Source organism: Leuciscus leuciscus (assembly GCF_965113295.1).
Source record: "Leuciscus leuciscus genome assembly, chromosome: 21".
Classification (NCBI taxonomy): Eukaryota; Metazoa; Chordata; class Actinopteri; order Cypriniformes; family Leuciscidae; genus Leuciscus; species Leuciscus leuciscus.
The window spans coordinates 26,514,258-26,535,397 of record NC_138745.1 but is presented as its reverse complement, the minus strand read 5'-3'; the positions used below and the strand labels follow the sequence as shown (position 1 = coordinate 26,535,397).

The following is a 21,140-nucleotide window of genomic DNA, read 5'->3' as shown; positions in this document are numbered from 1 at the left end:
TCATAGCAACCGTTCTCGTGCATCCTGTTCTCATTTTCACACTTAGGTCACCCTGCCCTGGCACCTAGAGGCAAATCCTTGGCTCTTCCATGCTCTTATTTATTCTGTCCCTCTTGCCAAAGACCACAGAGAAAACGTGAGAGAAAGAGAGATAGAAGGAACGGGAGATCTTTAATGCATTACATATGGGACATAAGGAAGAGCCAACCGCGCAAACACACAAAAGGGATGGTGGATCAAGTACTGTTTATAAGTTTAGCTACATCACTTTGTGGTCCTTGATGTCTCACATGAGAGTAAATGAGTGGCGCTCAACTGCTCCTGACCAAGGTTTACCTAACACAGTGGCAAAATTGATTATTATATACAAAAAAAAGTCCTTAAAGGTATGATAGGCAATGTTTTTAATAAACACTTTTTGTTATAGGCCTGCTGGTTGGAACTCTTCACATCCTGATAGCAATCAGAAGGGGTCTAAATATTAAACAATTTACATATATCTTCTGTGGAAGTCTCAGGACCAATTTTAATTTTTTTTGTCCAATCATTGCATTCGGTCCGAATGCAATTATAGGATGCCCTATCTGCCTGTCAACGTATGTATTTCCATACCTCCGCGTATTCTGCTATCCCTTTAGAGTTCTGTATAAATATTTTGTATTGAAATGTAATACCATTACAATCAACAGCATGAAAATATTGCACAGATTATTATGGGACAGGCTAAATAGTTTCATGCTTACCACAAAACTAATTGTGTTTGACACAAACTGCATGTGAAGAGACCTGCTAACCTGTTAGCATTAGCCTGATTTGGCTTTGGTAAAAACCAAGTGACAGATGAATTTACAGAAAAATATTGTAGAACTTGATTTGGCAATCAACAAAAGATAGGTTGCGTTTTCTCCATTCATTTTGCTATCCTAACAATTTTTCCCCACGAGTCACGACCCTATCAGAACAGACCTGTGGCCCATTTCTGGGTCGCAACCCACCAGTTGAGAACCCCTTCTGTAAATATCACTGGTGTTGCATTACAGTACTTAGGCAGAGAGCATGTGTTCATTTTTCCATCTACGGATCTAATTCTGACAGTTTGCGTTGCAGCACAGAAGACTCAGGAATGTCCTAATTTTCCATGTGGAAAGGCCGACTCATGAAAGCCAATACTCCAGTGGAATACAACTCATTAAGTCAGGCTTTTTTTATACAAGCCATGTGGCACTATTTAAACGGACAGGGTTCACTTCAAACTGGACAGAACTGACTGGCCACCATGTCACGTTTGATGTGTGTCCGCTGGTCCCCCCCTCACTGGCTGTAGAAAATACACAGTGCACAGTATTTTCTTTTCAAAATGAGCTTGAAGGTACACTTGAAATTTACAACATGTGTAAACCATACTCAAAGGGTTAGGCAGTGTTTCCTAAGATCTTTGGAACATTCATGTTCTTTGCAAAAGCAAACTAAAGACAGCCAAGTGGCTGATGCTCTTGGTTTGCCCTGGTTATGTTATGAATTTAGAAATTGATCTCTATCACGAAAGATCATAAAACTTCTGTTTAAACTAGTTCAGATCAAGGCCTTCATTTCAGAGAAATACCAGAAACATCAGTGCACATTTGCCTTTGTGAGCCAACCTTTTTCAATCAGGTTTGCATTAGCGAAATTCATGTCCAGCTCCCTGTATTGACTCTAATCACACTTGTGTGTTTGTAAAGTAGTAAGCACAAAAGCAATAGAAATTCACTATTAAAGGTCCAGTGAGATGCATAAAGAAACTTGGGTGACAAGGGGTTTGCTGACACCAAATTAAACAGGGCGGCGGAATGATGACTGCACACATTCAGTAGATGATTTTACTACCACTCTGACCACAAACCCACTGACTCACTGGCAGTTCTTTTCTCTAGGAAAAATGGTCACATTACTCAAAGCTTTCTTTAGAGATGTCAGGCTCTCCTCTTTCCTGAGCAAGTTTGTCTGAGGGGATGCTGCTTTTTCTTTGATTTTTGCTTTTTGCTTTTCTTTCTTTAAAACACTTGACGCAACATTTCTGCTTTTATATGCATGCAAAATGTGCACTAATTGCAAAAATTGTCATAATTAGAAAGATGCATTTAGAAAACCCAGCTGTTCTAATCCTATAGATATATTGTATGAACATGATTACTATAATAGTGCTTGAAGTTAAAGTAAGCATCATGTATTAACCAGAAAACTGTTTTTATTCCATATTATGCTATAATGCAGCATTTGAAGTGAATTGACCTATTTTTTTCTTTTGAGAGTTTTTCCACCGATTCCCGTAACCAATTCCAATAGTCCAATGCCCAGAACTCATCTGTGAACTCGCATCAGCCTTCACAAGTGTTCCCATGGACTAACCATCACCAGTTCCTTCACAACAGTTGTTCAGCACCTCTGCTTTAGGCATTATGGGTCAACACTTGCATTGGAAAAGCAAGAAAATAAACATGATTTATTTGCTTAAACTGATTTTCATTATGTCCCAGCAATATCAGTGAGGCCCCGCTGAGCAGTTCCTCCAAACTGCCAGGAGGAATACCGCTATTTTACAGCTTTTACAGTGATCCATCCATCCATCCATCTATCTATCATTAAACAGAGAAGTCCTTCCTCAAACAAAAGTCTATAACAAGACTATCAACTATCAACACAATAAAACTGTCTGTGACTGCCCTCTAGTGCTCAAGATTGTTAAAAAGGTGAGATGTTTTATGAAGGACATTTGAAACAAAAACTTTTATTATTATTATGTGTCTTAATTCACACTTAAAATTCTGAATTGTGGGGCTTCCTCATAAAGCGCAACTTGATAGACATACAATATATCCAATATATCAAACATAAATGACTATCAAATCCACAAGAGGTACATGGATCTTACTCTTAAACAGTGTGAGGGCACTTCTCCAAAATCACGCTCAGCCTTATTCTTAACATACATTGTCCATACATGCAGCTTTGTTTGATATATTTTCGTAACAATAACTACAATCACCTTCATTAAACCATAATAAAAATAAAATCAACCATGATTTTCACTGTTTACAGTCTGCACTTACTTTAACCATCTTCAAGTTCACTTTTCACCTATAGCTTTCATCTAAATATCCCTCATTTATGGATCAATTAAAAATACAATCAGAGAACATCAGGATCTACATGATGTTCATAAATTAGATAAAAAAAAAAAAAAAAAAGTAAGGAAGACACTAATGACAGATTACATTGTTCCTGACTTAGCAGCAGCCTGATCTGTAATGGCCTGGTTTTCAATCATCTGTCTTGCGGTGGATTCATCAGCATGAGACTGGCTCATAATGGATTGTTTCTTGGAGGACTGGTTGGTGATAGACTGACTTGTGGTTGAATGGGAAGCAACAGACTGTGACGTGATGGATTTTGTGGTCTTGGCCTGCTTGAATGTGGTGTGAATAGTCTTCTTCCTCTTGACGTGGAGGATCTCCATAGCATCAGGATTGACTCCTGGCTGCTGGAACTCATTTGTGGTCTCCGTCTGCTCTGTGGTGGATTGCTGTTGCTCCTGGAACTCCTGCTGTCTCTTGAGCATCTGAGACAGAAGAAAATGATCAAATGCATTATGGAGAGAGGAAATAGAGTCAAGTTGGTAATGTGGTAATTTTTTTAAAAGCATGACAACTGCTCTGTTCCAAAACCTAGTGCACTGCCATTTGAAGGCGCACTCCTGATTTGAAGACCATAGCTAAAACTTAATATGCCTCCAAAGATACCTTGTTTTATAAATAATAAATACATTCTAAAGCAGTATCCCATAATACACTACGACAACCTCAGTATCCAAATGATGGATTATTTTTGGATAGATAGAAATTATTTTTTATAAATAAACGTTTAAAGTCCACATTAAATGAAATTGTATCTATTTTCTAAATCTTATTGTGAACAATTATTGTGAACAAAAAACTTTTAATCTTCTCTCAAGTGATGTATGCAGCACTTTTCCAATAATTTAGTCCACTTAAACCCCGCCCCTGAAAGCTTGTGTTCATCTGCCTCCATTTTTGAATGTCGCTACTTAAGTTTCACTACGGCTTAAATTTAATTAAATACTAAATGTGTCAAAAAAAAATATATATATATTATGTACAATATTTGTGTATGTTATGTATTTTTATTCTTAAAGTATTGTACTATTAGGTTAGTAACATGCTAACATCCTAACTCTATTGAAATCAATTCACAGTCACATCATCGGTGCTATTTGTTTAGCTTGTGCTCCAAAACGATCACTTATGAGGTTTCATGATGCTTAGGATGCTCACAATGCTGCTCACTAGGGTTTGAAACAGAGCAAATGATCCTATTCAGATATCTTCAGATAAGTAATACTGTGATGTAGAGTTCTGTCTCACCATTAGATGCTGATACTGGGCGATAGCCTCATCAGTGGTCACTCCTTCAGCAAGGCCCAGTTCTGCGGCACGGCGGGCCATTTCTACCTTATGAGAGCCTGGTGGGGTCCAGCCCACACCTTTAATCCAGTTCAGATCTGATTTGTAGTTGACCTGCAACCACAGAGTCAGGACCATTAAACTTGCTACACGAGGACAACTATGAGAACAATTCATTTGTCAAAATAATGTAATCTGAGAAACTTTTGGCATATATTGCTACCAAGTCACTGCAAGTTCATATTTTCACATGCATAGTGTCTCATGTCAACCACATGTCATCAGAGACATTGGCATACAATGGCATCAATCCAGTTCTTCACAACATTTAATAATCCCCAAACTCACATCGCTCTGCAGCTGGTAGGCTTGTTTAGCGTGTTTGACGTTGAGCTGATTAGAATCACAGGTGTAGTCATGGAGATGCTGGCGATAGTTGACATTGCTGAACTGAGCCTGGCTCTTCTTAGCATGCTGGAAATCAGGCTGGTCGGCATGGATCTTAAACTGAGAGCGTGTCTCCTGGGACTGCTTCTTGTACAAGTTGTTGCTCTGGAGCTTCCCTACAGCCAATGAGTGTTTCATCTTGGGGTCATCCTCAACGCTGAGAAGGCCCACCTGATGGCCCTTATCTTTGACAAATGCCTCCTTATAGCGGAACTGAGAAGCAATGGTACAATATATGTTAAATAAAAATTTTGAAGTTGGGTTTTACTTAATGAAATAGTACACAATTTGGCAGATAAACATTTTGATTACAACTTACATCACTAGCAATTTCTCTAGATGCCTTGGCTGTCTGAAAGGGAATGGCGTCCAACCTGAAGTCATAACCTGCAGACTTCACCTGCTCACCTGATGTTTTATACACTTTCTGCAAAGAAAAAGAGAAAAAAAGAGCATAGACAATATTAAAGGATGTACAATATCATTGAAATGTTCAAAATCTTTTTTTAATGTAATCTCATGCTCACCAAGGCTACATTTATTTGATCAAAAGTACAGTAAAAAGGTGATATTGCGAAATATTATTACAATTTAAAACTGTTTTCTATTTTAATATATTTTAAAATGTAAATTATTCCTGTGGTGATAAAAAGCTGAATTTTCAGCATCATTACTCCAGTCTTCAGTGCCACATGATTCTTTCAGAAATCAGTAGAATAAGCTGATTTGCTGGTCAAGAAACATTTATTATTATTATTATCGATGTTGAAAACAGTTGTTTCCACAAAAATATTATGCAGCAAAAACAGTTTTTAACATTAATAATAATAATAAACGTTTCTTGAGCACCAAATCAGCATATTAGAATGATTTCTGAAGGATCGTGTGACACAGAAGACCGAAGTAATGATGCTGAAAATTCAGCGTTACCATCACAAGAATAAATGATATTTAAAAATATATTAAAACAGAAAACAATATTTATCAATATCAATATTTCACAATAATACTGTTTTACTGTATTTTTGATCAAATAAATGCAGCCTTGGTGAGCATTAGAGACTTCTTTCAGAGATACTGAGATACCTCTAATAAGAGACCCTTACATTGCTAATTTGCTGAGCATTGATCTTTGCTCTGATGAAGTCAGGATGATCAGAGTGTAATGTGTATTTGTGCATAGAATCAGAGTCTCCAGACTTGTACATCCTCTGAAACAGGATAAAAGTTGTGTTATTCACTTCACAATCACTGCCTACACACACATTGAAATAAGCATGCTGGATGAACGCTTACCTCACTACACTGCATGTAGCTGTTCTTTGCATGGATGATATCTGGTGAATCAGCAATTTGAGTGTACTTCAGACTGTCAGGATGTTGACGGTACTTCTTCTACAGAGGGTAACGATGAAGAAAAGCATTTTGTTATTAACCGTGATTTTATCAAAGTATGCTGGCAAAATTACGAATATAAACATGAAACCCCACTCGCAACCCATTTTATTTCTGTTTTCATTTCAATAATATGTTTGAAGCAGGGTATTTAAAAGGGGGGGAAAAATCCTTGATAATTGATTGGAGTGTGAAAAGTAGGTGTTCCATACAAGAATGTCTCCAAATCTAAAATAGTTCAATTTACCCAATAGCCTGTTTGATGTCTGGCCTAACGGATGTCAGCATAGGTTACAGCGGCATTTTTTACATTTTGGAATAATGTGCATGGGTGATTAATTCACCATAAGACCAGGAAATTGCGTTAAGAAAGTAAATAGGGTCATTTGATTCATGTTGAATTGAAGTGCAACTTACATCACTAATGAGCTCTCCGGCTTTCTTTGCAGACTCCATCTGGGGTGCGCCTGCTGAATCCCAGGCCACTCCCTTCATGAAGTTCAGATCTGATTTGTATACATTCTTTGAATAGACAAAGAAGATGAGATTTTAATGATTGTATTGAGATGCTTTGCCCTGTCACTCCTTTATGGTATAAATCCAAAACTAAAGATCAGGATCTTAATATTTTATGGCCTTACTCATTCTCACCTGGCTCTGCAGGTCATATGCCTTTTTGGCCCACTGCACCTTTATATCATCAGGTAGGACTGTGTAAGAGTGGATGCGAGTCTTGTAATCCTGGTCGCTGGCTAAGGCCTGGGCTTTCTTGGCTTGAACCAAGTTCACCATGTCCAGAGGCAGCTGATACTGGCCGCTGGTGGACACAGCGTCTTTGCGATAATGCTGGTCACTGTGAAGACGACCCATCTCCATGCAATGCATGAGGTGCGAGTCCTCCAGAAGGCTACGAGCTCCGATGTGCTTGCCCTTCTCCAATACATGGCTGTGCTTGTATTGAACCTATCAAGGCAAAGGAGGTGAATATGTTCAACTGGATGAACATAATGATTATGGATGAATATGTACATCTAGAATATGCTGTTCAGCACAAACTTGGCGGCATGATTGCTTATGTACAGTATATATAAATGCATGAGTTTATCAGAGCTGTTTTTGCCCATAAATGTGTATACATTTAGAGAGTGTAATCTTACATCGCTAGCAATGCTGGTGGATGCTTTTGCAGCCTGGAAGGGGATATCCTTCATGGTGAGTTTATAACCCTGAGCTCTTAGCACATTCCATGACTCCTTGTACTTAACCTGAAATAAAACAGAAAATGTTAAAACTTTTGTCTTTATGGTCTTGCATGCAAGTTCATTTGAATAAATTCCTCCTTAGAATATCTTTAAAGTGAGCTATCAACTTCGGTTAAGAATAGTGGATTTTATGATGTAGCAATATCCATAAACACAAAATTAGAGTTGGAAGGCTCATCTTACATCACTGAAGTTAGCAGCGTTAATCTTGGCCTGGGTGATTTCAGGTCGCTCAGCAGTAATGGTGTAGTTGTGCTTGAAGTTCTCTCCCTTTTCTTTGTACAAGCGCTAAATAATATCAGACCACAAGACATTATAATCCCTCTTTCACTGCAAATCACAAAACACAGAGACAATATTGCATGTCCTCCTACCTCATTATTGATCTTGCTACTGGTCTTTGCATGCACAATATCCGGAGAATCCGTGACAGATGTGTGTTTAAAAGAGTAGGGTTGTTGGCGATACTTTTTCTGTTAGGCAACAGAAATAAATACATTTATAATGTGACTTAAAATACACTTATAAATACATTCCCTACTGTTCAAAAGTTTGGAGATGGTACAATTGTTATAAAAGTTTTAATTTCATTAAAATAAAATCTTAATGAGCCCATAACTTTTGAACAGCAGTGCAGATGACCATGCTGGATCAAAGTGTTGAAATTTAAATAGCCATTCATACCTCACTGATTAGATCTGTGGCCCGTTTGGATCCTTCAATCTGTAAGGCACCGGTGGCAATCCAGGCCGCACCACGAAGGTAGTTCAGATCAGAGCGGTAGAGTTTCTGTTGTATAAACACAGTATGTTCAAGAGCACTCGACTTTCAGAGGCATTCTGTGGAGCAATGAGTATTGGTAACCATACTAGTGGAAATGCACTGAATAAGACATTACCTCACTCTGCAGTTCATATGCTTTCTTGGCAGCCTGCACTTTGAGGTCATCGGGCAGTGTTGTGTACTTGTGTAATGTAAGTCTGTAGTCCTGATCACTAATCAGAGACTGAGCATTCTTAGCATGGAGCACGTCTAGCATATCCATTGGTAGATGGAACTGAGAATGTGACTTAGAAGAGTCTTTTTTGTATTTGAGCTAAGGAGAGAGAAAGTTGATCAATTGCTTGAGCATGACCTCTCAAACTCACATTCATGGTACTTCATGGTTGTCTCCTTGCTGGAATACTCACATCACTTTGTATATTTGTGGCATGCACAGAGTGAGCAATGTTTATGTCATCCTGTAGTCCCTTTAGCCCAATCATCTTCCCTTTTGTCTTCTCAAACTGTGCCTTGTACTTTTGCTGGAGGTAAACATTTTATACAGTTAGATAAAAGGACAACAGAAACTGTAGTTCATCCCTATTGTGTACAAAATACTCACATCACTAAGGATTTCTGTAGACGATTTGGCTGCTTGGAATGGAATTGCATCCAAGCGCAACTTGTAGCCACCATCTTTAATCTTTGTCCAGGACTCTTTGTAACGTGACTATGTAAAAAAAGAATTCTACTTAATGTGGAAATTCAATTGTTTGTGCATGTTTTTAATAGCTACTGAAACAGAAACAGCAGTGTGTGTAATGGATTCTCACCTCACTGATGTTCATGGCATTGATCTTAGCCTGCACATGCTCTGGAATATCTCCAATCAATGTGTACTTGTGCATTTCATTCTCTCCTTTCTTTCTGTATAATCTCTGTTGACATGAAGATCACATACATGAAGAAAAAATGCAACATTTTCTCCTCTCTTTTAACAATTGTCACAGAATTCAATTCATAGATTTAAATACTGATTCATAGAAAAGACGTACATCAAGAACCAGTTTGCTGCTGATTTTGGCCTGGACCATCTCTGGTGTATCCTCCACACTGGTGTACTTCAGAGCGCTCACATTCTGTCTGTATTTTTTCTGGAACATATACAAAGATTTATATTGACTTTCAGTGCTGGGAGATAAATGTGTTTTAAATTTATTGTCTGAACTGTCTCTTGGGTGTACAGCCCTCAAGGTCTTTCATTTCAAGGACGATTTGCTTCAGTCATTTCATAATAGCTTTTAACACATGCATAATTTAAGTGTTAACCCCTAAGCATATGCTTTTTTATCTTAGCTGAGTCTGACATCTAAACTCAAAGTAAGTGCATCTAATAATATTCATGGAGGAGCCTAACAGCAGCACTTAAAATCATAATGTTTCTCTGCTGTACATTTTTCAAAGTCTTAAAACCTTCAGTTTATTCCCAGGTTAAAATTTAAACAAAAATATTATTTAGTAAATTAGTATATAAAATAACTCTTCTTTAGTAAAATACTCAACTACTGTATTAGTTGAAGATATATGCCTATATTTAATATAGTTCTCAGCCATGTTTGCTGAGACAAGGGTTCTTAATAAACTATACAAAGTGCTAATGAACCGAGCACTTTGTATAGTTTAGCAGATATATTCTCTGCTAAATATAACCCCAACCATTCACCTATTGCTTAAGCTATTCGCTATGCAAGCATTACATAACTATTCTCCAAGTGGTACTCCACTTTAATTTTTTTTGGAGAGTCCTACAGATGACCTAGGAATCTAGTGACTCACTTAAGTTATTTGAACTATGACATTTAGTGTGTATGGTTGGTCACGTTCATGAGAGGCTGATCTGTACCTCGCTGGCTAAATCTGTAGCTTTTCTGGCCTGTTGTATATCAAGTGATCCAGTGGTCTCCCATCCTACCCCTTTCATCCAGTTCAGGTCAGAGCGATACTTTTTCTGTGAAGAAAACAATGTTTTTTTGCATTTACTGTAGCTTTACAAGTCATTGGCTTTACAAGCCATTCAATTGAATGCTGGGCTCTTACATCACTCTGTTGGCCATATGCTTTCTTGGCCCATTCCAGTTTCATATCACTGGGCAGGAGGGTGTATTTGTGTAAGAAGGTTTTGTAGTTTTGTTCAGTGGCCAGTTCCTGGGCTTTCTTGGCATGGGTGAGGGTCATCATATCGAGTAAGGAACTGTATTTGGTCTTGGTGTCTTCATACTTTTTCTTGTAGTTGAGGCCACTCTGGAGTTTGGTGGCCTGGGCCGAATGGGCCATCTGAGAATCACCTGACACAGTCTTCACACCAATCATCTTCCCTTTTGTCATCTCATATTCTTGCTTGTACTTCACCTACATAAATGGAATATCAGGAGATTAGACTATAAGTCACGATACTTAAGATTCCAGTGTCTAGTTAAGTGCCAAGTGAGTCATGTGTATCAGTAGAGTGTTTGGTCACTCACATCACTGGCGAGATCTCTTGTTGTTTTGGCTGCAAGAATGGAAAGTGTGTCCAGGCCTAGCTCAAAACCCTTCTCTCTCTGCTCTTCCCAAATACCCTTATATGTTTTCTGAAAATTACCAATGTAACGTTGATTAAAAGCAGGCGGTGGGTTGTTAGTTTGTGTGCAGGTTATTGGTGCAACATAAGTACAGTTTCATGTGATTCATTTCATACCCCACTGAGAAGCTTTGCATTAGCTTTGGCTTGCTTGAAGAGAGGCTCATCTTTGCTCATAGTGTACTGGTGCATTGTCTGCTCAGTGCCCGCCTTGTACGTCAGCTGAGGATGAGAAAACACCAACCAATCTCAGATAGGACTCCAGTTAAATGTCCACTGAGGAGATACATATTCAATCAGATTGATCGTATCTTACGCCACTCTGTAGTTCCTGGCTCTTCTTGGCATGTATGATGGAAGGAGTGTCTGCCACTTGTGTGAATTTCACACCGTCCACCTTCTGCCGATAATTTTTCTGTATAGAGGTGAAAAAATGTAGCAGGATAAATTTACCAGGATGTTTTTTTTACTGTTAAAAAGCCTAGGGAAATACTTATGACTGACTATGCGAGTCTAAACAGTATGGAATACACATTTTGTAATCACCAACCTCACTGAGTAGTTCTCCTGCCTTCTTGGCTTGTTCCACATCCAGGCAGCCATCAGCCTCCCATCCGACTCCTTTCATCCAGGTCAGGTCTGATCGGTACTTGTTCTAAAAGAGCCAAAACAAATATCCATTTAGCATGCATAAATGAATGCCCATTATCTGTATCATTCTACTCTGTTCTTGCATATAGACACGCTTTCGTCTTCTTACATCACTCTGCAGTTGGTAAGCTTTCTTAGCTTGCTGCACTTTCATGTCATCAGGCAGGACGGTGTAATCGTGTAACTTCGTCCTGTAGTCCAAATCACTCGCCAGGGCCTGAGCCTTTTTAGCATGACTCAGATTCACCATGTCCAAAGGAAGGTGGAACTTGGATTGAGTCTCCTTAGAACCCTTTTTATAAGCGACCTATAGCACAGAAATGTTATTGTTTTTTGTTTAGGCTATAGTATTTGAAGAATCTTAGATTGAGCACTCATGTTAATGGGAAAAATACAGTTTTGTTTAACTTAACCTGAATTTGGCTACTCAGATTTACCTCGCTGCTAAGCTTGGCCACCTGAAGGGAGTGCAGTGTTTTAGAGTCACTCACATCCATTCCAATGGCTTTGTCCTTGTTCTTTGTATATGACTCCTTATACTTGATCTGTACGGCCCAAGAAATCAAATCAATCCAAGAAAACAAATTTGAATGAAGTTTTACATTTTAACATTGAACATTTGATTCTTACATCACTAGCCAGGTCTCGAGAGGCTTTGGCAGCTTTGAGTGTCAGAGTATCCAGGCCGATATCACATGCTTTGGATTTGTTCTTCTCCCAGTTTTCTTTGTATTTGATCTGTGAACGTGCAGAAAGAAAGTGCTTAACATTGCAGTCAACACTAGTAAACTATTTATATATGGAGAACAAATAATGTGCCAAGGCTCTGGAATGTGTGTGAGCATAGCCTTACATCACTGACAAGTTCTGCATTGGCTTTTGCCTTCTTAAGTTCTGGTGTATCTTGAGATAATGTATACTGTGTCTTTGTCTTCTCATAGTTGGCTTTGTAGTTCAGCTTTAATGAGAGAGAGATTATATGTGAGGCTTACTGTAGATATGTTGTATTAAATTCACTTAAACACTCAATGAAAAGGACAATTGATGCTTACATTGCTAAGCTGATGAGCATTGATTCTGGCTTGCACAATGTCAGGAGTGTCCGTAACCTGGCTGAATTTCAGCTTGTCGATATGTTGTCTATAGTTTTTCTGAGTGGGAGAAAAAGGACATCCATTTAGATTAGCTTGCATGTTTACAAGCGTAAAGAAGATCATTTGTAAGGCTAACGCAGCACTGTTCAAGCAATTAAGGTTGGCATTATTACTGAATGACAAATTCAATACATTCTAATACAGGAGGTTTAAGTTTATAGCAGCAACAAGAATGACAGACTTACATCTTTGAGCGGCTCCAGTTTTTTCTGTGACTGATAGGATGGGGTGATGGTGGCTGGATAGTTGTACTCACCCTGCACATTCTTCTCCTGCTCATATTCTGATTTGTAGGAAATCTGAAATCAAATGGTATTAGAGAATATGTAAGCACACTACTCTATGCCTGGGAATAAAACAAAATAGGAGAGAAAAAAAAAATTCTTACATCACTGGCAAGCTTTCTGACGTTCATAGCATGCATGGTCTGTTTGTCGATGCCACCCCCCTCATAGTGGCCCTTCATGTGATTGGTGTAATTCTCTTTGTATTTATTCTGCAAACACAGAGTGAATGAGCTTGCATATGACTGCACAAAAGTGCCCAGCACAGCAACACCTTAAATATAGAATATGTAGTCATTCTTTGGGTTAGCAGTCACATCATTGATGAGGCACTCACATCACTGGTATACTTGGCGATCTTTGACGCATTCTTGAACTGTGGCGTCTCACAGTAGTTGATGCTGTGGCCTTTTGTGTTCTCAAGGTCCTTCTTATATTCAACCTGTATAATGGGAGGATGTCTGGGTCACATAGGCAATTTTAAGTCTCTATCACAGAAAACCATGTGCCCTTTTGACATTTGCTTGTAAATCAGGGTAGGATGGTATCATCAGGCATACACTGTGGCATGCAGAAATATCTACTGGTCGAGTGAGAGGGTCAAAATAGAATGATGATGTGGCCCCTGGGCTTGCGTGTTCTCTTTGTTTATGTCTGTGGGTGGCTGGGCTCAATAGGAGGGCTCATGGGATGTGGGGAATGCAGGTGTGGAGACGTTATGTCTGGCTAAGCCGATGACATATGAGTTCACTGATCCTCTCTTTCTCTTTTCGCACTTGTGCATCCTAAAATGCCTCAGAAGGCCATGTTACAAATCTACAGCTAACTAATCAAGGCTTTTTCTAAATATTTTTAACTGGAGATAGTAAATGTCTATTCAAATTAGAATGCCCTCCATCTATTCTCCTGTACCTCTTCTCAACATATTTAAGCAATTGACCAAGGCCATATGTCACTCACCTCGCTCATAAGCTTGTTGATCTTGCGTGCACTCTTCAGAGTCAGGTTGTCCTCTGTGTTTAAAGTGTGGTATGCAGAAGATCCCTTCATCTTCTTCAAATCCTTCTTGTATTTCAGCTGCAGGTTAAAAATGGAGAGAGGGGGGTAAGGAAGGTGTTCAAACACAACAATACCAGAAAGAGCTCAATCTACTCTACAGGAAGCTTGTATTCATCTGTCAGGATGAATTCCTGTGACATGAGAGAACATACACAATCAGTCATTTAGACAGTCAGTAAGTCTAAATATGTCCTTTTGATGCCTCTAGAGTGACATACATGACAGACCACTTCAGGAGTGGTGATACTCACATCACTGGCCATGTCATGGGCTCTCTTGGCCATCTGGTATCCAGGGGTAATCATAGCGGGGAAGCTGCCCTTGCCCTTTTGCTGTTCATATTCCTCAGTATAGGCATGCTAAAGGAATTAGAGACGTTTAGTATAACCATGTGCAATGATGTAACCACATAGGATGTAAACCAAAGGTACTGTATGTGCAAGAGAGCACTGTATCACCTGACTGAAGTTTTCTGCATTCTCTCTGGCCAAAGCAAATTCCGCAGCCCCGGCTTCAGTGCTGGCCTTGCCCTTAATCTCCTGCTCATATTTCTGTTGATATTTCACCTGCACGAAAACAACACTGATTTTACATCTATCACGCACACGCAGCTGGCATTTCCATGCGATCGCACATTTGGAAACTTACTTTGCTGGCCATCTCGCCTGCTTTTTTGGCCACCTGGTATCCAGGAGTGAAGTGGGCAGGAAAACTGCCTTTGCCCCTCTGCTGTTCATAGCCTTCAGTGTAGACATACTGTTTTCATGGAAGGAGACACAAAATGAGGATATAAGAAGAGTATTCAGCCACAAAGAATTTTCAAGATTCTATTCACTTACATCACTGACGATCTTCCCTTGATTTTTAGCTAAAAGTACGTCAGGAGTATCCGTAACAGCGGTGTACTTTGACACTCGTTCTTCATGGCCTTTCTTATACTCCAACTAAATAAAAAAGTAAGGAATAATAAACTCATACTGGACCTGGTAGGAAAGAAACTGCACTCTTTTTGCAACAGAACCGTTTTGCTTACATTGCTAGCCAGTGTATTGGCTTTCTTTGCCATTTCATATCCTGGAGTGATCATGGCTGGAAAACTGCCCTTTCCTTTAGATTGTTCATATTCTTCTGTGTATTTCACCTGTAAATCAACATAACACATCACAGATAAGAAACACAAAATGTGTCCAATGACTAATTATCCCATAAACAGGGGTAAGATTTGAACCTATGCACAATGGATTTAGCCTCAGTGGCCACTGTAACATTCGGTACAACGCAGTTTAAGGAAATTTTCATTTAAAGTTTTTGGAACTCATGTCTAAAATGTTACGTTTTAATCTAACATACTAAAAGGTTGCATTTAGTATACTTACAATATATTATATTATAATATAATTAGGATTTGATCAATCGTCATTAGAAATATGACAAAGAATTTATGAAATACTATACCAAGCTCACAAAAATGTTGTAAAGATTCTTGAATTCTTAAAACCATGCATGCCATTTCAGTGTCAAAGGTCACTTTGGAAATTTGTCCTTACATCACTGGCCAATGAGACTCCAGTCTTGGCATGTATCATCTCAGGTGTGTCTGCTACAGAGGTAAACTGCGTCACACGCGCTTCATGGCCTCGTTTGTATTCCACCTGCAGCCCAAATTACCATGTCAGGTCACTTTTTTTTTTAATACATCATCATTATTTATCCATTTATTGATGCTGGATAATAGCCTCATTTATCAAAGCATTTGCCCTTTGTGTCTGAATCAGACCACTCACGTCACTAATGGTCTTCTGAGCCTGGGTCACACGTACGATTTCCTGGCTGGTAACGCTGCCTGAGTAAAATGACTGTTGGCCCACAAATTCAGTTTGGTAACCTTGCTGCTTTTAGAAAGATTAGAAACCAGTCACATGTTAAAGTCCATGGCTAAACTTAAACTTAATGGATTTCTGTTCCTACAGTCTATATTTTTTATCAGGGGGTTACTCACCTGACTGGCAAGCTGGCTGGCCGCACGAGCTTGCTCGATTTCTTTTGATCTCATGTCATAGTGAAAAGTGGACATAAAACGCTCCCCTTCTTCTCTATATCTATTCTAAAAAACCAGAGGGATGTAAACATGGAGCTGTCAGTGAGCTTCCTATAAGCACAAGCAAAGTCATATTCAAAGATATGCAACGTCAGTGGGTCTAGTTGGTCTTTTTCTACACTGTCTTTTGATCATTTTCTGGTGATGAAATGAAATTATATATGTGAAATGGAAGTATGGTGGTTTGCAATTTGTCACTCTGAAGACCATCATCGCAGAGCCCAGTGACAGACAGGGCCAGCTGGGGATCCCACAGAGAGAGATATAGAAAAAGAGAGGGAGCCAGAAAGGAAGAGAGGTGGGCTATATTCATGTGGTATAAATTTAAACAGCAAATACATAAAGAAGGCCAGAGAAGAGTATCATGTCACACCACAGAAATAACTGGAGAGATGCAGTTCTCATTCCAATCCTGTAGAGTCACCAGGGCCTTTGAGCTCTCCTAAAAACAACACTTTAACCTGACTCAATAGGGGGTATTACGAGCAAAATGACCCATATTCAATTCTTTAAATACCTTTTGCCTGTAAATCAGTGTAAGACAGTATACACTGACCACCACTAGTTTAGCACCAGGCAGCCTAAAAAGCTGAATTGTAAAGTTTCTCTGAATCTGTATGATTGTTTAAAGAACTTATTTATCATTGATTTCATTTAAAAACTTTGCGCATACCTGTGTTTCAAAGCTGTTAATGAGCTTAAATATCTTTAAAGTCAAGTATTTTTAAAGTCTCCATAAGTAAACTAATAAAATAATTTCAATTCAGATCTTATTACACAATTTTTTCATTTATTTGTTAAGAAGCCGTGTTATAAGTGGGATAATGTACAGTCAACTGGTCATTATCGCAAAATAAATCACCGTTATTTTGTGATAAAGATCAACTGACTGTACATTACGCCTTACTAAATATTTAATATATTCTATATAGAAATACACCTCAATTTAACAGCATTACCTTATTTTTTTTGCTTGTACTCCCTCAAATAATTGTTCCCCAATGTTACAGAAAAACTAAATATGACTGAATAAAGTTTGGTTGTGTTTTGTGTTGTCTATGATGTAAACAAAGCCTCACCTCACTGGCTGCCACAGATTGCTTCTTGGCATTGATGTTGACTGGGGTCTCATAAACACTTGTAAAAGTGTTGTTCTTTGGATTATGCCTATGAGATATGAGAGACAAATAATTATAAATTCAACACATGAAAGGGCCAAATTGTGCAAATTATGCCTTCAGCCATGACGCAAAGAAAAAATAATGCTGACTTATTGAAACAATGAGCCTTAATTGTTACTAAAAAATGAGATTCGAGCCAAAAATTACTCAAAGACTTACACTTGGCAGTATGGCCTTTTCTGATGGCTGACAAAATTATTGGCAGTCAGAACCATTTTACAGTCCTCACAGTGAAAACATGATTTGTGCCAATTCTGAAAAAGAAAAGAGGGATATTTCATGCAGAGCGTGAGAAAATGAAAAGAACTGAATACAATTCCTCCTTAAAATCTGTCCAATTTAATTGGTCCAAAGTAGTCTTGCTCACATCATAAAAAACATGGATAGACTTAACTTTAAAATATATTATCTCATTATGATAATCTATGGAATTGAGACACACGTGGTAAAGCCTTACCTGACCGATAAGATTGATCTTCTCCGCTGGGTACACCACAAACCCGCACCTGGCACACTTTTGAACATTCATAATTGTATCCAATTAAGCCGGCAACTCCAGAGAAATATAAAAACAACTTGTAAAAACAGTCAGTACAGGAAAGCGAGGCTTCCCAGACAGTCCCTTGTGCCCACTTGTGTCTCAATCTCTGTCCTGTGTTAAACTTAGATCTGCTCTCTGACAGAGACCCTGTCTAGTAAATGTCAGTGGGTGCAGAGTTCCGCCCCTTTTTAGCTGTTGCCAGTCAGCTGACTGGTTGACCAGCTGTCAGTTACATTGAGAGATGTCACTGAATTGTGATCACGGTGTTGTTCTCTTTGAGTACATTAGTCAGAGCCTTCAGACATGCTCTAAATAGGTGAATGAAGTCACGGCTAGATTGGCCATTGCACGTGTTATGAAATGCTTTATAGTTTCTAAAAGCATATCATAGCTTTCCGTCATTTCTCAAATAAGATTGAATTGTTCATGCTGTTATATACTACATAACTTTAAGATGATTAAGCCATTCTCAAAATATTGTGACAAACATGTCCACTGACAGTCATTACAAATATTTAAAATATAACAGAAATCCTGTATAAAATGCATCCTTCTATACTTTTATGAAATAATATAAAATATTTGACTAATATTTGCAGTTTTACAATTTTTACTAATTTTGTTTTTCCTATAGGTTAATTACTGCAAGTCGAAACAAAATTAATAATATAAATAACTGTTAATGTTATAATATAAATTAGAATGTCTGTCCCTTTATTTCATGTCATTGGTGTTATAAATGTTTTTAAAAAAAGTATTCTGAAAATACAAAAAGTTATTTCCAAAGTCAAAGGTCAGAGGACGAAGAGGCTGTTCAAATGGGCACATGGTTATTTCTCATTATGGGATAAAAAGGTATTTATTTACTTCAAATTTAATGGGGATAATGTATTGATTTTTAGTCTGGTTGATGATGTTGGTAACACTTTAGTTTAGGATATTAGTTTAGGATGTTGGCTGTTTATTAGTATGTATAAAGCACATATTAATGCCTTATTCTGCATGACCATATTCTTCATTTTTAATCCTTCCCAATACCTAAACGTAACAACTTTGAATTTGTCACTTTCTGTATTTCTAAATAAAATAAACATATAAGTAAAATTATCCCTAATGAAAAGAAGGCTAATAGTGTCAACATATAGCCTAGCCCTATTAGTAAATATTGGCCCTCAACATTTAGAAAACCTAATTGAATTTAGCCATTAACAATTAGCTATGTAACTGTAACCCTTATAGCACATTTGCATATTAAATGTGAGAAGATTCATTTTTTAATAAGAAGGAAAACAAACTTCAATGCCAAGTTCAGACCTATTGGCCTAGACCAGTGATGTAAAATAATGCAGCTGGCATTTAATGAAAAACCTATGGGAGGGAATGCCATAACAAGACAGCCCTGGGCCCATATGCAATTTATTTAAACGGGTCCCCTCGGTATTCACATCTGCATAGGCTACAGTAGGCCTACCAGATGCTACATACGCCACTGATTGGAAGAAGTAACTCTCTCATAAGAGGCAAATAGATGAGGTTTAAGGTGTGCAAAATGAGTGAATGTCTCGACATGAATAAATAAAATCAAGGTTTTATAAATTCATCGACATAAACGTAAATGTAGCCTATACAGAAATGTCCCCTTAATTGTTTAGTCTTTTGAGCCATTTGTTTCACTTTTCTTTCTTTTTTTTTTTTTTTTGATTGCAACCATATAATTTGTATCAGTTTTGTGGAAGAGTTTTCTGAACTTCAGTTCTGTTCGCTTATATGTGAGTGATCCAGTGGTCATTGGAGTTTTATGCCCTGTCCAAATACCCACACTTGCGGTCTTTGCACTTTACAGCCTACTTAGGCTACATGTCGTATTACCTGTATCTGGCCCAAGTGTTCAAGTGGACGTGAAGACTGCAAGTGTGTATAGAACTTTTGATTATCCGATGGGACACACTTATAGTGTTGCAAAAAAATAAAAATAAAGTGTTTACAGAGCTTATTTTTTTATTTTCAATACTTTGCATTTAAAAATAAACTTCCAAATGTCTGTAGTCGCTTTGTAACTAACAGAAGACAATTTTAAAATTGTGGTGCTTCTAATTATGTGATAAAAAGAAGTTGCAAATGTTGTACAAAATACACATAGCCTACTCATCTTTGCACCAATAAAATGTGCAACACTTGCTGATATTACATATAATTTGGTACATTTTACTACCAAATTATATGTAATATCTCATAAATTTAATTTACAGTGGAATGTTTTCCTCTACATCTCGCGATTTCGGGGCACGCGAGTTGCCGCCATAGACGGTTGCCGCACATAATGCATGAATGGCGTTTCGTGGGTTTAGTGTGCATTAAGGGCACTGCACTTTGGCATTTTTAAGACATGTGACAGTCTTGCGCACTTACTTCCTGTCGCGTGCACGCGCTCTCAAGTGGTCAAGACCGCAAGAAGTGTAGAGCAGCTGCGTTCCATTCGACAGGGTCCCTAGCAGTGAGTGTTCACTGCTCCCTACTCCCTGAAGACGGACGGTACATCAGTTGAATTGGACTTCGCTGACAATAATCGCTCAATTGGAATGCCCTGCAACGTCATCAAAGATTATGATATAACTTAAATAAATATTGTAATTTACTTCACTTTCAAATTTAAAATCATGTAAAAGGCCTATATATAGGCTACAAAACACGTAGCCTATCTAATAAATCAAAATCAAAACATTGTATTAGTTTGTTAGACTACTTTATGACTAGTTTGTATAATAATAACAATATTTATTAATAACGTTACTCAAATGCATACGTAAACTCAGAGCCGTTAGAAATTTAAATTTAAAATATTTTCCACCGGCTCTACTCTGTGGTTAGTTAGTTCAGACTGGTGATGCGGTGCACAATGACAGTTGGTTGATTTTCGCTCTGCACTTCCTGTGAAGTGAAGTATCGATGTCCCCTTATCCCCTACGCCGTTTGCAGTCCCCTTCGAACTGAACATGTTCGTTCCTATGGGACAGTCTCGCGCACTTAATTCCTGTCGCGTGCACGCGCTCTCAAGTGGCCAAGACCAAAAGGACAGGGCATTAGTCCACAGAGGTGTGGAAGTTCATCGCCATGGTTCCCCCGCCAGCTTTGATATCCGGAAATATTGGGTTTTGCCAATAACATAAAAACACCTGCTCAAACACACACACACACACAAACACAAACACACACGATTATTATAATT

General features: G+C 38.3%; 1 protein-coding gene across 2 annotated transcripts; it reads right to left on the bottom strand.

Moving 5' to 3' along the window:
- Positions 1–2,461: 2,461 nt before the first annotated feature.
- Positions 2,462–21,107, bottom strand: nrap (nebulin-related anchoring protein). 2 transcript variants are annotated; one of them, XM_082151596.1, is made up of 44 exons: positions 20,324–21,107; positions 17,831–17,926; positions 17,533–17,627; positions 17,272–17,359; positions 16,094–16,198; positions 15,879–15,986; positions 15,642–15,746; positions 15,128–15,235; positions 14,934–15,038; positions 14,743–14,850; positions 14,553–14,660; positions 14,346–14,453; positions 13,996–14,112; positions 13,373–13,477; positions 13,140–13,247; positions 12,937–13,050; positions 12,650–12,748; positions 12,451–12,555; positions 12,228–12,335; positions 12,035–12,142; positions 11,707–11,904; positions 11,497–11,601; positions 11,263–11,361; positions 11,064–11,168; positions 10,849–10,956; positions 10,424–10,735; positions 10,230–10,334; positions 9,382–9,480; positions 9,160–9,264; positions 8,949–9,056; positions 8,755–8,868; positions 8,463–8,660; positions 8,249–8,353; positions 7,939–8,037; positions 7,748–7,852; positions 7,460–7,567; positions 6,954–7,265; positions 6,720–6,824; positions 6,204–6,302; positions 6,014–6,118; positions 5,227–5,334; positions 4,809–5,120; positions 4,422–4,574; positions 2,462–3,598 (listed from the first exon to the last, which is right to left on the bottom strand). In XM_082151596.1, exons 2-44 carry the CDS (start codon positions 17,900–17,902, stop codon positions 3,251–3,253), a joined length of 5,589 nt encoding a protein of 1,862 aa, XP_082007722.1. In that variant the 5' UTR covers positions 17,903–17,926; positions 20,324–21,107; the 3' UTR covers positions 2,462–3,250. The 2 variants fall into 2 exon arrangements, with proteins under 2 accessions (XP_082007722.1, XP_082007723.1); XM_082151597.1 differs by lacking the exon at positions 20,324–21,107 and having other exon boundaries at positions 15,879–15,983; positions 17,831–20,224.
- Between the last annotated feature and the right edge of the window lie 33 nt (positions 21,108–21,140).

Bases quoted from the DNA above. Each gene is read 5' to 3' on its own strand.
- nrap (XM_082151596.1), bottom strand. From the start codon at position 17,902: ATGAATGTTCAAAAGTGTGCCAGGTGCGGGTTTGTGGTGTACCCAGCG. The intron at 12,749-12,936 runs GTAAGTCTGTCA...TCTCCCACTCAG, and splicing joins AACTGGAGCCGCTCAAAGAT to AAAAACTATAGACAACATAT. The intron at 7,568-7,747 runs GTAAGATGAGCC...GTTTTATTTCAG, and splicing joins ACGCTGCTAACTTCAGTGAT to GTTAAGTACAAGGAGTCATG.